Genomic DNA, 19,321 nt, shown 5'->3' with positions numbered 1-19,321 from the left:
GCTCCCGTCCCTCTCAGCCCGCAGGTGAGGGAATGGGGGTCCCTGCGGCCGCGGAGGGACCGGGCGGGAACCACTGGCCGGGTCATGTCCTCCTGAGGACGGCTGCGGGCGGCACGCACCGGGCCTGGCCTGAGGCTTCCCGTTTACACCCCCCCCCCCCCCCCCTTTTCCCACCACCTTGGTAGGCCGCGGTCGGCTGATGGTGGGGGCACCCGGTGCATCTCCGCCGCTGAGGCGGCTCCCGCCCTCCCGGTCCCGCGAGTGAGGCCCGCCCGGTCCTGGCGGTGCTTTGTGGCGAGCGCCCTCCCAAGCGGCCCCGTGGCCGGGCTTTCGTACCCCCCCCGTGGGGCTCCGGAACGAGGCCCTCGGACGCGAGGAACCTCCCGGGCCCACAGCGCCTTCGGGGGCTTCCGTGGGGGGAGCTGGGCTCGATAATGCATTGCTTGGCGAGCAGTTACTTAAAAGGGAGCGTTATTTGCGGGGGATGGGGGGGAGATATCGGCCATTCCTTCATTGTGAGAGCCGAGATGTGGAGCTGCGATCTTTGTTCTCGGCTTTGCATGGTGGTGGTTCTTGTTTCGCTGTTTTTGTTTCTTTTTTGGGGGGTGGTTTCTTGAGAGGGATGGGGATTAGGTATGCGGTGACCCAGTACCTGGCATGCAGCTGAGACAGCCCCTTTCAATAGCTGTTTGAGGGACTGATCCTGCGTGCTTGTATAGTGAGGTCGCCCGTACCGGTGTATCGGATCTTAGGTGTCTCCCTTGCTGTAACTTTATAGATGGAGAGCTGTAATTCAAGCAGAAGAGCAGCATGCGTCTTGCTCTGACTTACCGCATGACCTTGGCTGGATTCGAGTTTAAGCCAAGATTTAAATGCGAGCTAGGGCTGCTGTGAAGACTTCCCAGCCTCCTGTAAGGCCCTAGATATGCTTACTAGAGGAAGAACAGAGAAAAAGGCTAGCATACAGATAAATTTTAGTCTTGATCAGGATGGTATAATGTGTTATTAATTCACAGTGGGCTTACCTGGTGTCCTTTTATACTAAGGACTGCATGTAGACAGTAAGTATTCTTTACAAAGAAAATGATACTTATTTCCCCCCCACCACTGGTTGGAATCAGCATTTGCAGCAAGCCGCCATGTTTCCAGTGTGTGCTATTTTTGTCCAGCCTGTGCTCTCTCAGCCAGGAGTGACAGCGTTAGGAAATGTGGACACTGCTGTTGAGCTCTGAAAGCTCATGCTTCCACGTGCTGTAAATCGAGTGTGCTGTGTGTTGGACTGATTTTAGCTACCAAGACTTTCTAGATTGGTTTTGTAATGGGAAGGGAGTGCAAAAGTTAACAGACAAAAACTGCATTTCAGACCTTCTCTGAAATCTTCCCTTTGACCAAGTTTTCACTGTTACTCCACTCTGTAAAGAATAAGCCTAATGACTTTGATAAATAGATAGTTCTGCAGTATACCTGTGGTGCAGTATACATGTGGTAGCATGTGCACATCCTGCGAACTGGACTTTCCTTTTCCTGGGGTGTTCCAGTCAGTATGCTTCATGTTGTAAAGCTGTGGATGGAACTTATAGCTGAACTGAAGGGTAGCTGTAGGTATTTACATGGTTAAGTTCTTGCATTGTAATAGTCATAGAGCATCTTTAGGCTGAAGATCTCAACTTTTTAGATAGCATCACATGTTCCAGGGGCTGGTTTGCACAAAAGGCAGTGTTAAAACTACTGTAAAATGTAATACAAAATCTATTAGAAGAAATCATCGACATTGGAAGATTTTCTAATTTATTTTAAAATGTAAAACTTCTTTAAAAATCTTATTTTGAAAAGAGTCTTTTATACATCAGGTGCTACATAGTAGTGTCCAGTTCTTGACTTGTGTGAATTAAGTAACTACCTTTTTTGCTGGGTTGTGTTCTTTAAGTGTGAACTCCTTGAGTTGAAGGCTAGAAAACCTTAATTAAAGTTAAGGTAGAAGACCTGGTGGACAAGATTTCTTTTGTGTGGGTCAAGTGTAAACATCAGGATCTTCTGTAGGGATGCTTTGCATTTGTAGTCTAAGAAACAGCAAAAGCATAGTAAGACTTGCTTGTAGTGTGATTATAAGACCACTGCTCTACTGTTTGTTAATACTGCTTGCACAACAGCATCAGTAGAGTTCAACACAACTAATGATAGAAGTTTGAACATCTTAATTTTAAACATGAAATCTTTCTGAACCTGATGAAGTGGCAAGCTCTTTATTGGCTCAGGAAGATACTTCTTTTTTTTTTGCCTTGAAAATTGGAAGGTGAACATATTCAGAGGAACACTTTTTAATGAAAATAAAGCAACAATGATGTTACTCTAAATACATATTAATATTTCTGTTTAACAGTAGTAACAGTTGAGAGAGCACTCATAAGGTTGGTATAAATAGCCTTTGAGTTAGAAAAACATTTGAATTGATTATTCCAGGTTTTAATATTAGAACCTGGGCCTTTTTGTCTGACTAATGTGATGAATGAAGAATCAAAGTGGAGCAAGCCTCTAGCAGGGTGGTGCTGGTTGTCCTGCTGGCCTTAGTCTGCTGTGCTTGAAACAAACAAAAGGTAAAAGTGATAGTTTTGTCTAGAAGACTTGGTAATTTCTTTACATGTGCCTTTCTAAAATCTTCTGAGTTTAAGTCATTATTAATTTCTTCATGAAGTTCCTTGTAGACTTGATAATCTTCAGCTACCTCATCGAGTAATAAAAAAGGTCTTGATTTTATTGTAATTGAAAAGAATCCCTAAAACTTTGCAGGCAGTGAATATTATACTGGTATGAGGTCCAAGTTTTGCTGTATTAAGTCTGGATCTCTTCCAGAAAGACATAGCTGATGGAGTACTGATTTCAGAGCTAGAAGATTGTGAGCTGCTAGTTAAGCACAAATAATCTGCTATGAGTCTGATACCTTGCTGAGGCAAATGTGAAATGCTGCATTCTAAAATGCTGGTGGCCATCTTCCATTTCTTCTGCATTGCCCTGTACTGTTTTCTGTTTCACTTATGACTGCTATTAGGTTTACTTTCTGTTTTGTTTTGAAGTGTCTCACAATGTAACGATGCCAGGGTGGATCACTATTAAGTGCTCAGATCCAGTCAGTACCTGAAGGTTGAGAGTCTTCTGTGGCTAGAATGGGTAGAGGTGAAAGAGTTTTCTCACTCTACAGGTATCTGTTGTAGGTCCATGTTGCTTGGCATGCAGAAAATATTTTGTTAAATCTGAATCCTGGTGATTTTAATCCAAGCGGGAGAGAGCTTGAATTTCACTGTTAATGCTTGTGTAGCTAGGTATTGTTATCTGCCTCTTCTGACTGCCTATGAGTAACTTTTGCTTTTTACTTTAAGAAGCTACAGTGGAGCCAAGTGGAAAAATTGCAGACCTAAGAGGGAAGAAGCCTAGACCTGCTGCCAACTTCATCGAGTTGTTGGAGCAGCTCTTGGATGTCAAAACAAAACCTGTTCTAATGGCAAAATCATAGGGTCTAAGTAGCTACTTTATCATGAAGCAGTCTGGAGAGTAGTATAGGCATAAAACTGACTTAGTTTTCATTAAGAAATTGAATAAGCAAACCATCGAGACTAGCACTAATCCTGCCACCCTTTAGGATGAGATTTGCATGGATAAAATGTAACTTTACAGAAAAAAAACCCACTGCTTCTCCTTGGAAGGTAAATGAGGTTGGAATAGCTCTAGTTAGAAATGAGCAAGTCCTTCACCCAGGGGTAGGGGAAAACCTGGTTAGGAGAATCTGATATAGGATTATTTTTAAAAGCGCGGTAATGTTTCTGTGGATTCTTGAGGCATACTTTTGTGATGATACCAAGTGTTATTAGGCTCAGGGCAGATCATCTTGGCTCAGTGTTCCAGCAGGTCCCTCTACAGCAGCCTTGCGTTGCGTTTTTGCAGTGGCATGACTATTTCCTGCTTTTCTCTACCGAACTGAGGCAGGACATGAGCAGCTCAAGTGACCTGTATGGTAACATCTATTGGAGGTGAAGTTGTCTCATGATAAATCCCCAAATAGTATTTGAGCTTCAGGTTGTACTTCTGAAGCTGTGCACAAGTCTATTTTATGTCATGAATCCTGCTGCAGGAGGAATTTAGCAAAGGAGTTGTTAGGGGCACTCTTCTGGTACTTCTTGATGTTGAAAAGCCAGAGATGAAGATGTCCAGTTTGGTGCTTTGGTGGGCTTTTTGTTGGGCAATAAATCTAAAGTAATAGGAACTTAAATTTGTGTGTTAAGTTCTAAAGATTCCACCTTGCTTACTCTGTATTGCTTTTGTGTAATGAGTAGGAAAGTCTGGTGACTTGTTGAGAGATGCAAAGCTGTATTGAGACATCTGAGAACAGATGAAAATATTTCACTTCCCCTATCATAGATGTACAGTGTATTGAAAGAAAAAGTAATAAACTGCATGTGAAACACGGTATGTTAATCTGTAACATAAGAAAACTTAGATCTCTATCTTTGAGTATTTTTTTTTCCTGTGACACAGTACAGCAGAACTTTCCAGAAAGCAGTGCTAAATACCTTAGCTATTCTCTGAAGGGAAACTCCAGGTATTTGGCTACTTGCAGGGTCATGGGCATTGGGCAGCTGTTACAAACATTAATACACAAGAAAATCTGTTTCTTGTTGCTGATTCTAAGCAAGGACTCAAATGCTTATGCTGCTTCTGCAGAAATGTTGTCCTCCTGTTTGTATTGCTTAGTGGATGTGATGGTTGTGTGACATGAAGTAGAAAAATCAAAGATGGGGAAAAAGAAACCCAAGTCTGCAACAGAATAGGCCCAGCACTCAGAAGCCAGTGTTTTCAGGGGAAATTCAAGAAAAACAACTTGGTGAGAGAGTCTTGTGATACCACTTACTCTTAATGCCAAATTCTTAAGATTACTCTAGGCTAGATTCTTTTTTTTTTCTCCCATTTTAGACAGGACCTAATATGCTGTTTGTCTTTGGACCTTTATGCTCTTAAGCATAGGAATAATATCTAGTATCTTCTTCCTTCCCCGGTGAACATTCCTTAATGTACAGGTATGGGCCTTCTTAACTACCTTAACTTAGACTTTATGTGGTCATCTTTGTATTTTGTTTCTCCTGGGCCTTTTTTGTGTAATACTCTAGAAATCGTATTTCTCAGAAGTGTTCTTCTAAATTCTGAATAGTAGCAGTAGAAATATTAAGTTTGTCTCTTGGCACAGCTGAACAATGCAAGCACTGAATTTTGTCTACAAACTGGCAGGCTCCATTGCATGCATCAACTTGTGGATCACACTTAGGTTTGTTAGCAAAAACACAGGCTGAGTTCTACAGTGACAGCTCTTCTGCAGCAATTCCTGGTTTGTTTATTTGTACTCTTATGGTGTGCGTTGTTGCTGAGTAAGGCTTCCCATCTGCCTCTGGCAAGCAGAGGGGTTTTCAGTACTAGCATGAGCAGTATTAAATGTGCAATTCTGAATTATTTTTTAGTCTTGTAATGAAAATGCTTTTTTTGCACTTAAATTTGAATTGTTTTCTTGGATACTTTGATGACAAAATTAAGCTTCTAATTAGATTTTTCTTACCGATATGTTGGTGTAATTTCTGGCTCTTCTTGTTCCTCATCAGTTTGTCTCAAAGGGCTTCAGGTATGCTTTTCTGCAGATACATTTCAGCAGCATTGGGATAACTAAGTACAAAGAAAGCTGTTTGGCCAAGGATGCACATTCTGATTGCTGTGTAATTTGTTTAGGATCCAGCTCTTTGTAAAACCTCACTAAGACACTGCTTGTCTTTGTTGGTTGTGCTGTCATACAATATATACTAGTTGCTGCAGTGAATGGAGAAATGGCTGTGTTCCAGGAGATACTAGTAAGAGAATGATGGTAACCTTGCAACTTGTTCCCATCTGATCTTCAAATATTTCATTATTCATTGGGTAACTTATCCCATCACTTAGTTTTCAGGCTGTGGCTTCCAAATATTTTGCCTTCTGTGAAAGACCGCTACCTTTAAGGTAACTTATTTCAGACAGAATACTTTCCCCTGAATCTGTCAAAGTAAAACACAGCTGTATTGCTGGGACATTGTCTATTTCTGCATCTGCAGGGAGGCGATGAGACCCATTTCTTTGAGGGAGATTAGTGGTTGAGGCTTGGGTTGCCCACTTACTTGAGGTGCTTTTTCAGGTCTTCATAATTCAGGTTTGGGGTCAACAACTGAAAAGTTTTTTTCTTTTTCTATTTTTCTTTTTTTCTGTTCCCCTTATATAATTAAGGCTGTATTAAAATGAGAAGGGTATTTCCTGTCTCACCTTGTCTGCTACCTTGTAGTGTTCCTTTTCAAGGAAATACATATTTAAAACATTACTGTTACAGTACTCTTCTTACTGGAGAGTAAGCTGGTGTAATGATACAAATCCCCAGTCGTAATGGGCACGGGAATTTGCCTAGAGATGCAAGTTTAGCTTGTTTGTGCTTCATTGTTCACCCTCTAATGTTTTGTATCGTAGTTCACATGCAGGTACCAGCTCCTCTTATGATGGTTTCCCTTTATTTTGCTTAGTCAGCAGCACTAGCAGATGCTCGTTGTGTAAAATGCATGGAGAGTTTGAGTTAAGTGGAATTGCTTTTGTTGCTTCACTTCTACTCTATATCGTGCTGCTGGAGCCATATTAGGAGTTTTCTTCAGGACTTTATTTGTTCTGGCTATTTTTCTCTTGTCCAAAGCAGCAGTAGTTAACTGCTGCAAGTGCTGGTTGCTCTGTATAGCTACATGGTTTGTGGCTTTGGACATGCTCACCTGTTGCTAAGCAGTGTGGAGAAATCCCAAATGACATTTAATTAAACAATCCTCCTAACTATTGACCAGACCTTTAATGTCTACCAAAATTGCCGTTTGCCAGCTTTGTAATGTGATGTGCCTTAGATACAGACACCTTTCTTCCATGTGACCTTCTCACAAGGTTTTCAAAAAGCCTTGTTGTGTCAAGGAATTCATTGATACCAGAACGAGGGAGTAGTGTTGCGTGAGAATTTTTACACCCTGGTTTAGGTGGAAAAAAATGTTCTTCCAGGTAGCACATCAGTGGTGCTTTCAGAGTTGCTTTACTACAGTGAGAAATGAAAGATCTGAATTGTAGTTTGTAGAAATTAAGATGGCAGAGAGCAAAGACATAAGGATAATGTTGGAAACAAACCAGGGCCTGTTTAAAATATGCTTCAATGTAAATACCAATTTTGTCTTTCTGTTAGTACTAAGAATTGTCGTGACAGAAGTTGTTTACGATTGCCACACACTTTAGGAAGTGAATTCTGGGATTTTCTGTCCTGTTTTGTTTCAATGGGATCTGGTCCTCTGGCTTGTTAAATCAGGCTGTGGGGGTTCTGCAGCCACTAGTTCTGGGTGCCTCGATGTAATGTAGCGAGCTTTTTGTTGTGTAGGAAGTCTGGTAAAAACAAGATTCAGACTAAATGCCTTGTCTGTTTTAAAAGTGATGTGAGATGTTCAATGGTTAGTTCACTTTACTGTGTAGCAGTTTGGCGATAAAACCCTACTGTGTAGCAGTTTGGTGATAAAATGCTAACCAATGCTGGCTGTTAGGTGTTCTGTGAGTATTCCTTTTCTGAATACTAATATGCTAATAGGTTTTTATGGCCCTAAATCTGGATTTGCTAATGTGGAATTTACATAAATGGCTCTAATTTACATAACCAGACTTTAGAAATTCAGTGCCCAGCACTGATTTTCTGCCAAGTAGGAGCATTGTAACAGATGGTGGAATTTTCCACCAGCCAGGTGATAACCACTGTAAAAGAGGTATTTGTCTTCCCTTAAGTCTCTTGGCTTACAGGGATGTTACAGAATTACTCTAGTGTATTTGTTATAATTTGATTTATTTAATTTGTTTTACATATATGGAGTAATATAAATACATTTATAAATGAATCTTAAATAATCTAATTTTTAGCATTTCCTGTCAATTTTCACCCTTTCATCATTACCTCAAATGACATGAAAATGTGTGGATAAGCTTCTGTCAGGAGTAATGCAGTGACAGTTCAAGCATTTGTTCCTATTTATGCAGTAGAAATGCAGTATAAAATATTCGCAGTTATTCTTAGGTCAAGGAATTGTGGAGTAATAAATCGCTTTGAGTGGCAGGGAGCAAATATTCTCTCTGGAGATGCTTGGCTTCTATCATTCAGGTTGTCCTGGCTGGAGAACAGGAACAGATGGCAACTGGCAATGTAGCAGCAGGTGTAGCAGGAGTAAAACCAGATTGTTGTCCTCCAATTAGGTCATATAAAGGTTTTTCCCCATTTCTTTTCAGATCCGCTTAATGAAATCTAGACACTTTCCTCTTTTCATCTTAAGAGTGAGTTCTGATAAATTTGTCACCCTTATCAATAGTGAAGTCCTCTGATTATTTTATTAGCAAGTAAATATGACAGACATAAGCAGCACCACGTGCTTCACTTTTAATCTTCAGTACAGCATTGGGAAACCTCAGAACAGCACTGAAGATGATGTGCTAGTGGAATAATAGAGGTGAGGAATCTTTTCACTGAAGGGAAATCTGGAAGAGCTTTTGTGAATGAGCTGCTGAGCTTTTAAGTGCTGCAGGTAACAGTTTACCATTATGTGAGGATGTCAGGCTTTGTACATTGTATTCTAAAAGTAATTGAAAATAATTCTCAAAAGAGCTTGATGCAGCACTGAACAGAATTGAGTGGAAGACCTGACTATAGACATCTATAGGAATAAGCCTTAATTTGCAGGGGAAACTAGTCTTTGGAAAGAAATTAAAAGTACCCCTGCACCTTCCTTGCTCCCCCCTTCCCATCCCTCAAAAAAAACCCCAAACAAACTCCAAGGCCCAGACAGGCAGAAAAGTAAACAAGCAAGTATGTATGCTCTTCTGTGTAGTGCTCTTGTTGTACTCTGAATGATGGTCTTGGGGGATATGGTAGGTTTGGCTTCCTAACTGTAAACTCAAAACACAGAGGCAGGTCTAGCTGTTGTGGAGCAATTAAGTTTTACTGTGTCAGTTAAGCTGACTGGATCTAAACATACAGGTCTTGCCTGTCTGCCACTTCTACTCCTGCTGCTTAGGGTCATCCTGCCCATTGTAATGATTGAGCTTCACAAATGCTTGACAGGAAGCAAAGTTAAATGAGGAAGTTGGCAGTGGTACCCACAACTTACCCTTACTTTGCCTGTGGTGTATTTTCTTACCATCTGATAATATTTTGTGGGGATCTAATTTAGCATGCACTAGAAAGCAAACAAGTTCATATCCTTGTGGTTTTTGTTACTTCAGACTGTGTTTGTTCTTGGACACATGTATCTGTAATACATTATGCTTACACTTCCAGAGGCTTCTTTTTTGAACCTTCAGCTGCATACCTCCCAGGGTAGAAATCTGTGTCCTGTATCTTCAGCTAAGCTGGATGCAGTGCATGCTGACTGTTGCTGGGAGTCCGGGTGTGATCACATCCTCAAATGTGTTTTGCCAGTATGGTTAAACATTGTCTTGTCATTGCAGTATGTTGGGTGCTAAACCACAGTTTGAGATGTAAGGAATTTGCCAGGTGTATTTGGACTTGGCTTTGTAGGATGTTCTGTTTGGGGTTTGAAGCTTCTGCTTTGCATTCCTTGTACATCCAGCAGCATGGTTGTAGCTTTCTTTGCAGCCCTATATATGGTGTGCATTTGAAACTGTCACTGAAATAACACTAACCCAGTAGTTCACCTCTGTCTTTTGAAGCTATAGCCTGTTACCAGTTCTTAGCATTTAAAGGACTACTCTGAAATTCAGCAAATGTGATGAAAGTGTCAAGCAAGAGCCTTGGATGAACTGGGGTGAGGTTTAGTTCAAAGGAGAGGCAGACTGTTTTTCTTTCCCCCTTACATTGTTTAGATGGTAGTTGTGGGCAACTCTGTTTACCTGGATACAGGATGCTGTTATGTATAGCTGTGAGAAAGCTTGTCCCAGTGTAACTGCCTAGGCATGAATCCACTTTAGTTGGACTTTTTTTTTTCAGTTGATGCTGCCACTTCTTGGAGCTGTTTATAGTTGTACAGCCTTAGATATGAAAGGAGATCAGTAAATGATGACTCCTGAATTGTTTTGTGGAGTTAGTAGTGTATTAGTTTAGATTTGCATAACACGCCTGAAGTATGTGCATACTGACTTTGAATGCCATGTGTTTGGGAAGAAGGGATTGGAGTTCAGTAACAGGGAGAAAGTTCTTCCAGCTGCTACATGTGGCCTTTTAATACCCTTTTGGTTAAGGTCTGCTTGACTTAGTGCAGATAGCACTTCCCTAGCTCTTTAGTGTCAGCGCTGCAGGGCCTGAATAGTTGCAAGAAAGTTAGCTCTTGTGTATTATCTGTGATATGTCAACAGCAAAACTAAGCACCTGTTCTGCTACATCTTGGTATAATTGAGTATGAAGCAGAAAATCTACTTTTGCTTCTCAGTTAGGTAGCAACAGTATGCCCGTGTGTTTCCCTGCCAGTTTGAACCTATTTTGTATGAGCTTAAACAGTGTGTCTGATCATTTGAAAGTAAGGAAACACGGGAATGTGCTTTAGTTTTGACTGTCCTGGACTGAAGATTCACACATTGTGTAATCCACCTGCAAAGACTTTCCTTTTGTGACTTAGATCTGTGGAAATTAGGTAGAAGATAGCTAGATAGCTTTGTCTCTGGGCCTAGGTATGGATGGTGCTGTTCATTTGACTGGTTGTCTGGATTTAAATAAGAGGTGACTTGCTGAGTTTGGAAGAAAGAGAAGAGCAGCATGTATTTGTAGCATAGTAATTTTAATATAATCTGATAGTTCTCAACAGTGTTTGTCACTGTCAAGCAAGGAGTACTGCACTCCTGATAAAAATAGATTGGACTCATTCTGACCTTTTAAAAATGCCCCTAATACACCAGCACAGGCTTTGCCTTAGAACATCTGACTTTTAATTCTGATTGTGAAGTCAAGTGAGGTAAGTAGAACTTGGATCTACTGTAAATGACTTAGCTGCTTAGCAAATCCTCTTGAAGAACCATACTTGCTTGCCACCTGCTTTACTGAGGGTGTGTAGGATGGTTAAATGCTGTCATGCTGGGGTAACGTTCCTCACCCATGCAGCCTCCCACCGCTGGTTTGGTACCCAGCAGTCTTCTCAGCACTGAAGACTGATGACTCTGAAAACATACTGGTTAAATTGCTTACTGTGGTAAAACAGCTGATGAGTTTTGGTGTGTGCTTTCCACTATGATTATGTGGTTTATGCTGTCACTATGTGATCAACAATCTGAAATGCTTGTGTTTTATGGAGTGTTTGATTCTTCCACAGTTTTCAGTTGACCAAAGAAATGGTGATGGAGAAGCCAAGTCCCCTGCTGGTCGGGCGGGAGTTCGTGAGGCAGTACTATACTCTGCTGAACCAAGCACCTGACTATTTGCACAGGTAAAGCTCTGCTTCACTTTGAGCTAGCTTTCTGTGTGAATGCTTTAGTTTGTATGTTAAAATTGGTGAATAAGCTTATTACTATGTTTTGGCTTGCTGTGTATCTGTGTTCTGGTTGTTAGTGGAATTAAATCAAAAGTGTATTGTTTGCTACTTCTAATTGTGTGGCTGTATTTCAATAATTCAGATTGAAATTATGTTTGAGAGTATTATTCATAGTGCACTCTTACGTAGAGGCTCAGTGTTCTTGCATAATAAAGATTGGTGTTAAAGTATTTCTTTCTAACAGGTTTTATGGAAAGAACTCTTCCTATGTCCATGGCGGCTTGGATTCCAATGGAAAACCAGCTGATGCAGTCTATGGGCAATCTGTAAGTACTTTTAGAAAACCTTGCTGTTCTTTCCTTTTTTTTTGTCACCTTTGTAGCTAAGAAGAGACACATCTGCCTGTGATTCCTACCCCTTTGTCCAAGTACTTTCTATCAAAAATAGGGAGAGAACTGCCAACTCTAAACAGCATTAGTTAGGCAAGATATACTTCCTTTATTGAAATTAATAATGTAAAATTGCTTGCAAAGTAGACTTAAAGAGCATGCTGCAAACCTTTTTCTCTAGAGTTAGAATATTCTGAAACAATACTTAATATTTTTGCTTTCTTTGAAAGCTGCTAATTTAGCAGAAATGGCTTCTGCAGTTCAACCTGTATGCCATTCTTTCACAGGATATCCACAAGAAGGTGCTGTCATTAAACTTCAAGGATTGCCACACGAAGATTCGTCATGTGGATGCCCATGCTACTCTTAATGATGGTGTTGTAGTCCAGGTGATGGGAGAGCTCTCCAACAACATGCAGCCTGTGCGCAGATTCATGCAGACATTTGTACTTGCCCCTGAGGTATGCTGTAGTGCATGCTAGTGCTATTACAGTGCTTCTAATACCATGTCAAGATTGAGACATTTCTGGTTCTGTGTTAGAATTCAGGGTTAGACTTGGAAGGTAATTTATTACAAAATTCAGCAGTAAAGTTCTGCAGACTTCTTAGGAAATACAGTGCTGCTGTATGGTCATACCTTGGATATCATAATTACAGTTGCAAATATCCTTACTTTTGGCTACTAGGTATGTGCAATGCATTTTTTTAAAGCATTTTTAAAGTTGCTTTATCTTTGATTTGCCCTCCTAGCAACTGGGTCTCTTTTTGAAAAGAACCTAGTACAAAGAGGAAGATGCTTCCTGTGGTTTGAAGAGATGATTTTCAGAATTTATTGTTGTGTAAAGTGATGACAGCATTTGAGTTGGCTCTTTAGACAACCTTTTGAACAAAACAGATAACATATTTGAAAATTATAGAAAAAAGGAGTATTGCAAGGTCACTTATTTTTCAGTTTCACTTGGAGCTAAGAATTGATTCTTTTGACCCCAGAAAGTTCTTGCTCCTGCCTTTTTGGTGTTGTGAGCTATCAGAATTAAAAGCACTAATACATTAATGCAGTTGATGTAATTGAACTGCTTCCTCCTTTGATTTGCTTCTAGGGTTCTGTTGCAAACAAGTTCTATGTTCACAATGATATCTTCCGCTACCAAGATGAGGTCTTTGGTGACTCTGACACTGAACCTCCAGAGGGTAAGTAGGAGGAATTGTTGGCTGGTTCTACTGATACTTGTTTCTGGGTCTCTACCAACATTCCCAGAACAGTGGAAATCTTTCTGCTGGAGAAGGCAGATCAGCATTAAGCTTCATGTTCTTCTGAGCCTTTTCCTTACTCTACGAGGAGTTGTGGCATGCTGATGATTATTTTTCTGGCATATTTTGTTTCTATTAAAGGAACCATAAGACTTAGTTTAGCAGTTGCAGTCAGATCTGTAGGCTGTAAATCTGCTTCTCTGAAGTGTTTGGAACATGGTGTTTGACCATGGTCAAAACTGAGTAACTGAAATGACAGCAGAAGTATGAGAAAATGTTTGTTCCATGTCACATCTAATAGCGCTTCCAGTGGCGTCTTTGTCTTTCACCTTCATGTTGTGGAAAATGCCTTGCATTTGAACCAAGTACTAAAGATTCGTGTGTGGCTTTTGTTTTTTCCTTTTCTAACTTCATTTAGAATCGGAGGAAGAAGGGGAGGAACCTGAGGAAAGACAGCAGACACCCGAGGCTGTTCCTAATGATACTGGTGCTTATTATGAGCAGGCTGTCAGGTAATATCTTGTTATGAAATCAGGTGTTGTGCAAGACAGAGTGCTTGTAGAACAGGTCAAAGGAATTTATTGCTACTTTCAGTTTTCCTTTTGACAGTCCAGTGATTTGTGCTTACTGGGCAGCTGAAACCAAAGTGCTGTTAGGCTGATCGCGGAGATTTGAGATTTCCAGTAGACATAATGTTTTTGCTGCTCTCATAAAAATTAGGAACTTGCATCTCTGTGCAGTGTGGCCTTATTTAGACAGATTATCTTTATTCTTCCTCTTGAATGCAATGTGCTTAACTTCTGTACTAGGCAAATAGCATGTAGCGAGTAGCACCTCTTTTTTTCTTTTTGCGGTGCTGCATAATAGCAATGACATTGAGGAGCACCTGGAAGAGACTGCTGCAGAGGCAGAGCCTGAGCCAGAGCCAGAACCCGAACAGGAAGCTGAACCAGAGGTGCAGGAAGAAAAATCTGAGCCGGTATTAGAGGAGACGGCTCAAGAAGAGACTGTGGAAAAAAGTCCTTCTCCAGCTCCTGCTGATCCAGCTCCTGCAGTGCAAGAGGACTCCAGGGTAATGACAGTGGGTGGTTCTTTACTATGATGTGGTAGCATCATCAGTATGTTTGATGCTCCTGTCATTTTGCAGAGCATGATCTGCTTTCCGGCAAGAGGGAAGACAGCTCGAATCAGAAGTATTTAAATGCTCTGTGTTTGCCCCCTCCCCACAAGCCTGAATGAATCCTCTCATGACCACTTGCCTCCTGTCCCTTAGTTACTATACAGTAACAGGTAGTTAAAATTCTAGCTAGTAACTAGTTGATTAGAATACCAGGAGCTAACGTAAGGCTATGTGTCTTTGGTGTGTATGGGAACTGTGGCAGCAGTGAGAGGCTCAGATTTGTTGTTTATAAACAGAGCTTCTGAAATCCTCATCAGACTGCAGCCAACATACTGAATTGGGAAAAGGGATGAAATGCAACTTTATTTCTACCTGGGGATTTTTGTCACTATTCAGTGTTAAAAGAGGCAAAAGTGGACAAATTAGTGTACAAGAAACCAATACTTTGGTTTATATTGATGTGATACTTGTTCTTACAGTCCTATTTCAACTCCATGTAGAATTTAGAAACAGGGTGGAACTACGTCTTTTGAATTTAAATGACTTAAGTTGTGGGGAAACTGCTAGTGGCTGGAACCCAAATTTCAAGGACAGGTTAAAATTTGTTACTGTCATTTTGTCTGTTAGCTATCAGGAATATATTTCAGAAGGATAAAAACATCTGGAGTTGAGTTACAATCTTACCTTCTTTTTAAGACTTTCTCCTGGGCATTAGTAACGAGTAAGAACCTCCCTCCCAGTGGAGCTGTTCCAGTATCCGGAATACCACCTCATGTTGTGAAAGTACCAGTCTCGCAGGTAGGAATCCAGCACTTGGGAAAGTAGAAGTGCTAAGCTGGCTGACAGTAAACTGAGGTGGGGAAAAACATAGTGAAATCTGCTTGCTTATGATTTAAACTTAAAACTCAGTGTTTCCTGATAGACTTCATACAAGTATTATTTCTTGGCTTTTGTGTTGGGGAGGAATTGTTTCTCATGGAGGCAGGGAATATCCATGTGAGTGCTGAGTACCTGCCATCTAAAATGATTGCAGCCTTTTAACAAAAGAGGCAACTTTTTCTTTTCCTGCCTGTTACTGTCTATTTGTGAATGAGGTTTTCAGTTTGTGTAACACAGTCTGTGTACCTGCCTCTGCGCTCTGGGCAGACACTGTTTATTGTACCTAACTCTGAATGGGGTGACTTTGAAACTGTTTAATTCAAGTGGGATGTTTGCTGTTAGTGTGTAAGCCAACACACATTAACATGCATTTTAGTCACAGGAGGAAAGAACTATGTTTTTTTCTGTATTTTCAGTTTACTTTAACAACTTGATAGTGGTTTGTTAAAAGTTGAACTCTGCTGTTGTCTGATACAGCCCCGCCCTGAGGCAAAGCCCGAATCTCAGACCCCACCTCAGAGACCTCAGAGGGATCAGCGAGTGAGGGAGCAGCGAACAAGCATCCCACCACAGAGGGGTCCTAGACCAAGTAAGAGACACTACAAAGAGTAATCTTTTTTGCTATTTAATGATTTTTGGGAAGCAATATAATGATTAAAGCTTTTAAAATCTCATTAATTTTGTGAATAAGTGAATGATTTCTACTACTTTTGTGAATATGATTATTTTAGCTTGGTCTGAATGTCTGGCAAGCCTTAAAGCTGAATTTCACTGGCGTTCAAAGTATCTAGGTTTTTACTCAAGTGTTTGGCTTCAGGTGAGAAAAAGTGAACAATTACAAACTTGCTAGTATAAAATGCTTAATTTTGATATAGGAATGGATAAATACAATGTGAATTCTGATTTTTGTAAGGTACTAATTCTGACCATGGCTTTTTTTTTGTTTGTGGTGGGGAATGGCTTTTCTTAAACAAGTTTTACTTTTCTGTTCAAGTTCGTGAGGGTGAACAAGGCGATGTGGAAACTAGACGGATTGTGAGATACCCAGACAGTCATCAGCTCTTTGTTGGGAACCTTCCCCATGATGTGGATAAATCTGAACTTAAAGACTTTTTCCAAAGTAAGTTAGTTTCTTTGCTGTGTCTCAGGGTATGGGGGTTGTAGCCATCAGTGTGGTCAACAGAGCATTCTAATGTATGACCCAAGAACTTGGCTTTTCTCTTGCAGGCTATGGCAATGTTGTTGAACTCCGCATCAACAGTGGTGGAAAGCTCCCCAATTTTGGGTTTGTGGTGTTTGATGATCCTGAACCAGTTCAGAAGATCCTTAGCAGCAGGGTAAATAAAATTCCAGTCAGTGAGTTTTGATCTGTTAGTAACAGGTACTGTTCTTCAGATTAACAATAAAAGATTCTAGTTGTTCAAGAAAGGCCAAAGGGACCATATTAAAGTAGGTGTGGTGTCTTTCCTTCCTATTCCAAGACTTGTGCAGTGTTTGAACAGGTTGAGTCTTTTGTCACTGATGTAGCTTATAACAGCTTAGGTGAACATGAATTTATTCATTATAGAGCCTTTCTGCAATGTGAAACAGCTGAACTGTATGTGGGAAGCAGGTAAGTAGCTTTCAGGAAACAAGGTAGAGAACCTGACCCTATAGACAAGTAGAATCTTGTTTGTCAGAGAGGTTGAGAAAAAGTTGAAAGGGAAGAGCTATACTAGTGTGCAGGTTGACAAGAATTTCTGCTAAAAAAGGCAAGAGGTACTTGCTTAGGTTGTTACCAGAGACTGCTAATGCAAAATGTGCACTGCATGACTGTAGAGTGTGGTAGGCAACAAATCTGGATGCACTACAACACCTGTGTGCTGTCCTTGGTTACAGCCTAGCTTTTTACCAGACAGGAACATCTTTAATTTCTTACTGTACAGCAGATTTGGCAGCATATATCTGTTCTTCAGCTAAAAGGTAACTTGGGTGCAGATTTTTAAGCTTTGAGATTTGGTCTGAGTTTGGGCTAATACAATAGCCCAAGTAATAGTCGCATTTCATTTCTAAAATGTGTCAGAATACTCAGTGTGAACTGAGATTGCTTTTCAAGTATCACTTTCGAATCTGTTTTTACACCTTCTCCAGTAAAGTCTGGATGACTGTTTGACTGTTGCCACTTTCTAGTAACCAATCATAAAGTACTTCAGTTCTCTCTCACGGAGAGGAGGATGTAAGGCAAGGTTGCAGAAACCTGCTTGGCATTGAGCAGGTACTGGCGAGTCATTACTGAAAGTACCTTTTCTGCTTTTGTTGCAGCCCATCATGTTCAGGGGAGAGGTGCGCCTGAACGTGGAGGAGAAGAAAACAAGAGCTGCCAGGGAGGGTGACCGCAGAGATAACAGACCACGTGGACCTGGTGGCACTCGTGGGGGGCTGGGAGGTGGGATTCGAGGGCCTCCACGTGGAGGAATGTCCCAGAAGCCAGGATTTGGAGCTGGAAGGGGGATCGGGCAACGCCAGTGAATGCATCGCAGATGTTGACGTGGTGGCGAAAACCCTTTTTCCTGCAGATTTGTGAATTTCAGCCTTGGGTATCTTGGAATGTGGCCCTAGCCTGTTATAGACTGCTACGTTTGATACTATTTTGGCCCCTTTTTGTTTGTGTTATGGTTTTGTGATTTATTTTTTTTCTAGTCCTTGTCCCAGATTCCAGCTTTGTGGAACAACGCTTTAGGAAAAGTGGATTTTAAAAAGAAAAGAACTGAATTTTCTTGTTCACCTCAAACGTACGGACTGGATTTTTTTGGTACCAGTGGTTTTTCCTAAAGGAATGTCTATTTTTTCTCTTTTTTTTTTCCTCCCCCCTTTCTACTGAATTTGGGTGCATTTCAGTCAGTGGACTATTATTTCACGTGCATGCGTTCAAGAGCCTGTAGGAAAACTTAGTACTTGGCAAGTATTTCGAGGGCAGAGAAACAAAACTATTGATTTATTCTTTGAGGGTCATGTGAACATCCTCTGGTCCGGGGATACTGCCACTTGAAAAATTGACATTCACCTTTCTCTTTGTGGCGCTGTAAAAGTGGAATAATGGGTATCCATAGAATCTTTTATTTCTTTTGATACATGATCACGGAAAGGAATTGGAACTACTGCTTTACCACTTTAAAAATTTTGGATTGTGGGATAGGTTTTAAATGTCTAGAACTTGACTCTTAAAACACTTTTCCTGAACTTGTGAAATTTTTTATTGAGATAGGGAGTTTTTTTCATGTTTAGTTTGTATTTGTATAAAAAAAAGCAAAATTGTTGTGCCTTCTATTTATCTCTCATTCCAGTCTTGGCAAATTGTTAAAAAAAAATGAAAAAAAAATGAAAAAAACCCAAACAAAAAAATAAAAAAGGTCTAGATTTGCTTTATCAAGTCAAGAGTATGTTGGAGTTTTTCCAAGGGTTTTCCAAGGTTCTTCCTTAAGTCACTAGGTTTACTAGGTAAAGCTGGTTATAGCTGATGGTTTTTTAATACCTTCTGCTCATCAGTTTGGCTGCATTTAAATAACTGAAAAAAAGTACTTTTTGGATGCTGAATTTAATGACTTTGACTTGAGGCTGGGCAGGCCCCATTACAAATGTTACGGAAGTACAACTGAAGTAGAAATACCTCTGTCACATCCTTTACAGTTCAAGCTGCTGTATGTAATAGTTGTTCTTGCAGTTCAGGCATGAATTTCATCCCTTGCTTCTACCAGATTTGAAGTGAATGGATGGCATTTTTGTCAGAAATACAGAAGGTGCTTCTCTGTCCTGGTGTTAAAGATGTTAAACGCTTTCCACTGTGTCTGAAAGAAACTGAAAATAAAATACAAAACTGGGTAATTTCAACTAAAGGTCTTTTAAATTGTACTGTACAAAGCAGCACTATTTCTGTAATGTGTGGTGGTAAACAGCTGGATGGAAATGACAATTTTGAGTCTACACCAGACTTTCAGAGCTCTTGGTGATACAAGAGAACTGCTTAGTGTGTTTGCTTAAGTGTCAGGGCTCATTGTCTCAGTGTTTTTTTGATTTATTAATATAACTGCATATGCACAGCAATATCTCTCTTGACCTTTGCCTGCTTCAAAGCTTGAGCAAAGCTGCCCTAGCCCAAAAATGGCAGGTAGGTATTA

The 19,321-nt window shown here is 40.5% G+C and overlaps 1 protein-coding gene across 2 annotated transcripts; it reads left to right on the top strand.

The window, feature by feature from the left end:
- Window positions 1-6: 6 nt before the first annotated feature.
- Window positions 7-19,028, top strand: G3BP1 (G3BP stress granule assembly factor 1). 2 transcript variants are annotated; one of them, XM_057411960.1, is made up of 12 exons: window positions 7-24; window positions 11,370-11,483; window positions 11,773-11,854; window positions 12,205-12,378; window positions 13,018-13,108; window positions 13,587-13,680; window positions 14,036-14,240; window positions 14,985-15,086; window positions 15,645-15,756; window positions 16,162-16,287; window positions 16,395-16,504; window positions 17,469-19,028. In XM_057411960.1, exons 2-12 carry the CDS (start codon window positions 11,389-11,391, stop codon window positions 17,673-17,675), a joined length of 1,398 nt encoding a protein of 465 aa, XP_057267943.1. In that variant the 5' UTR covers window positions 7-24; window positions 11,370-11,388; the 3' UTR covers window positions 17,676-19,028. The 2 variants fall into 2 exon arrangements, with proteins under 2 accessions (XP_057267943.1, XP_057267942.1); XM_057411959.1 differs by having other exon boundaries at window positions 16,374-16,504.
- The last annotated feature ends 293 nt before the right edge of the window (window positions 19,029-19,321 follow it).

The sequence above is a fragment of the Pezoporus wallicus genome, unplaced genomic scaffold (genome assembly GCF_028554395.1).
Source record: "Pezoporus wallicus isolate ANWC-B61680 ecotype Strahan unplaced genomic scaffold, APGP_CSIRO_Pwel_v1 contig_6354, whole genome shotgun sequence".
Classification (NCBI taxonomy): domain Eukaryota; kingdom Metazoa; phylum Chordata; class Aves; order Psittaciformes; family Psittacidae; genus Pezoporus; species Pezoporus wallicus.
The sequence above is the reverse complement of the archived record's forward strand: the minus strand, read 5'-3'. Positions and strand labels throughout refer to the sequence as shown.

Bases quoted from the DNA above. Each gene is read 5' to 3' on its own strand.
- G3BP1 (XM_057411959.1), top strand. From the start codon at position 11,389: ATGGTGATGGAGAAGCCAAGTCCCCTGCTGGTCGGGCGGGAGTTCGTG. The intron at 13,681-14,035 runs GTAATATCTTGT...GCTGCATAATAG, and splicing joins TATTATGAGCAGGCTGTCAG to CAATGACATTGAGGAGCACC. The intron at 15,757-16,161 runs GTAAGAGACACT...TTTCTGTTCAAG, and splicing joins ACAGAGGGGTCCTAGACCAA to TTCGTGAGGGTGAACAAGGC.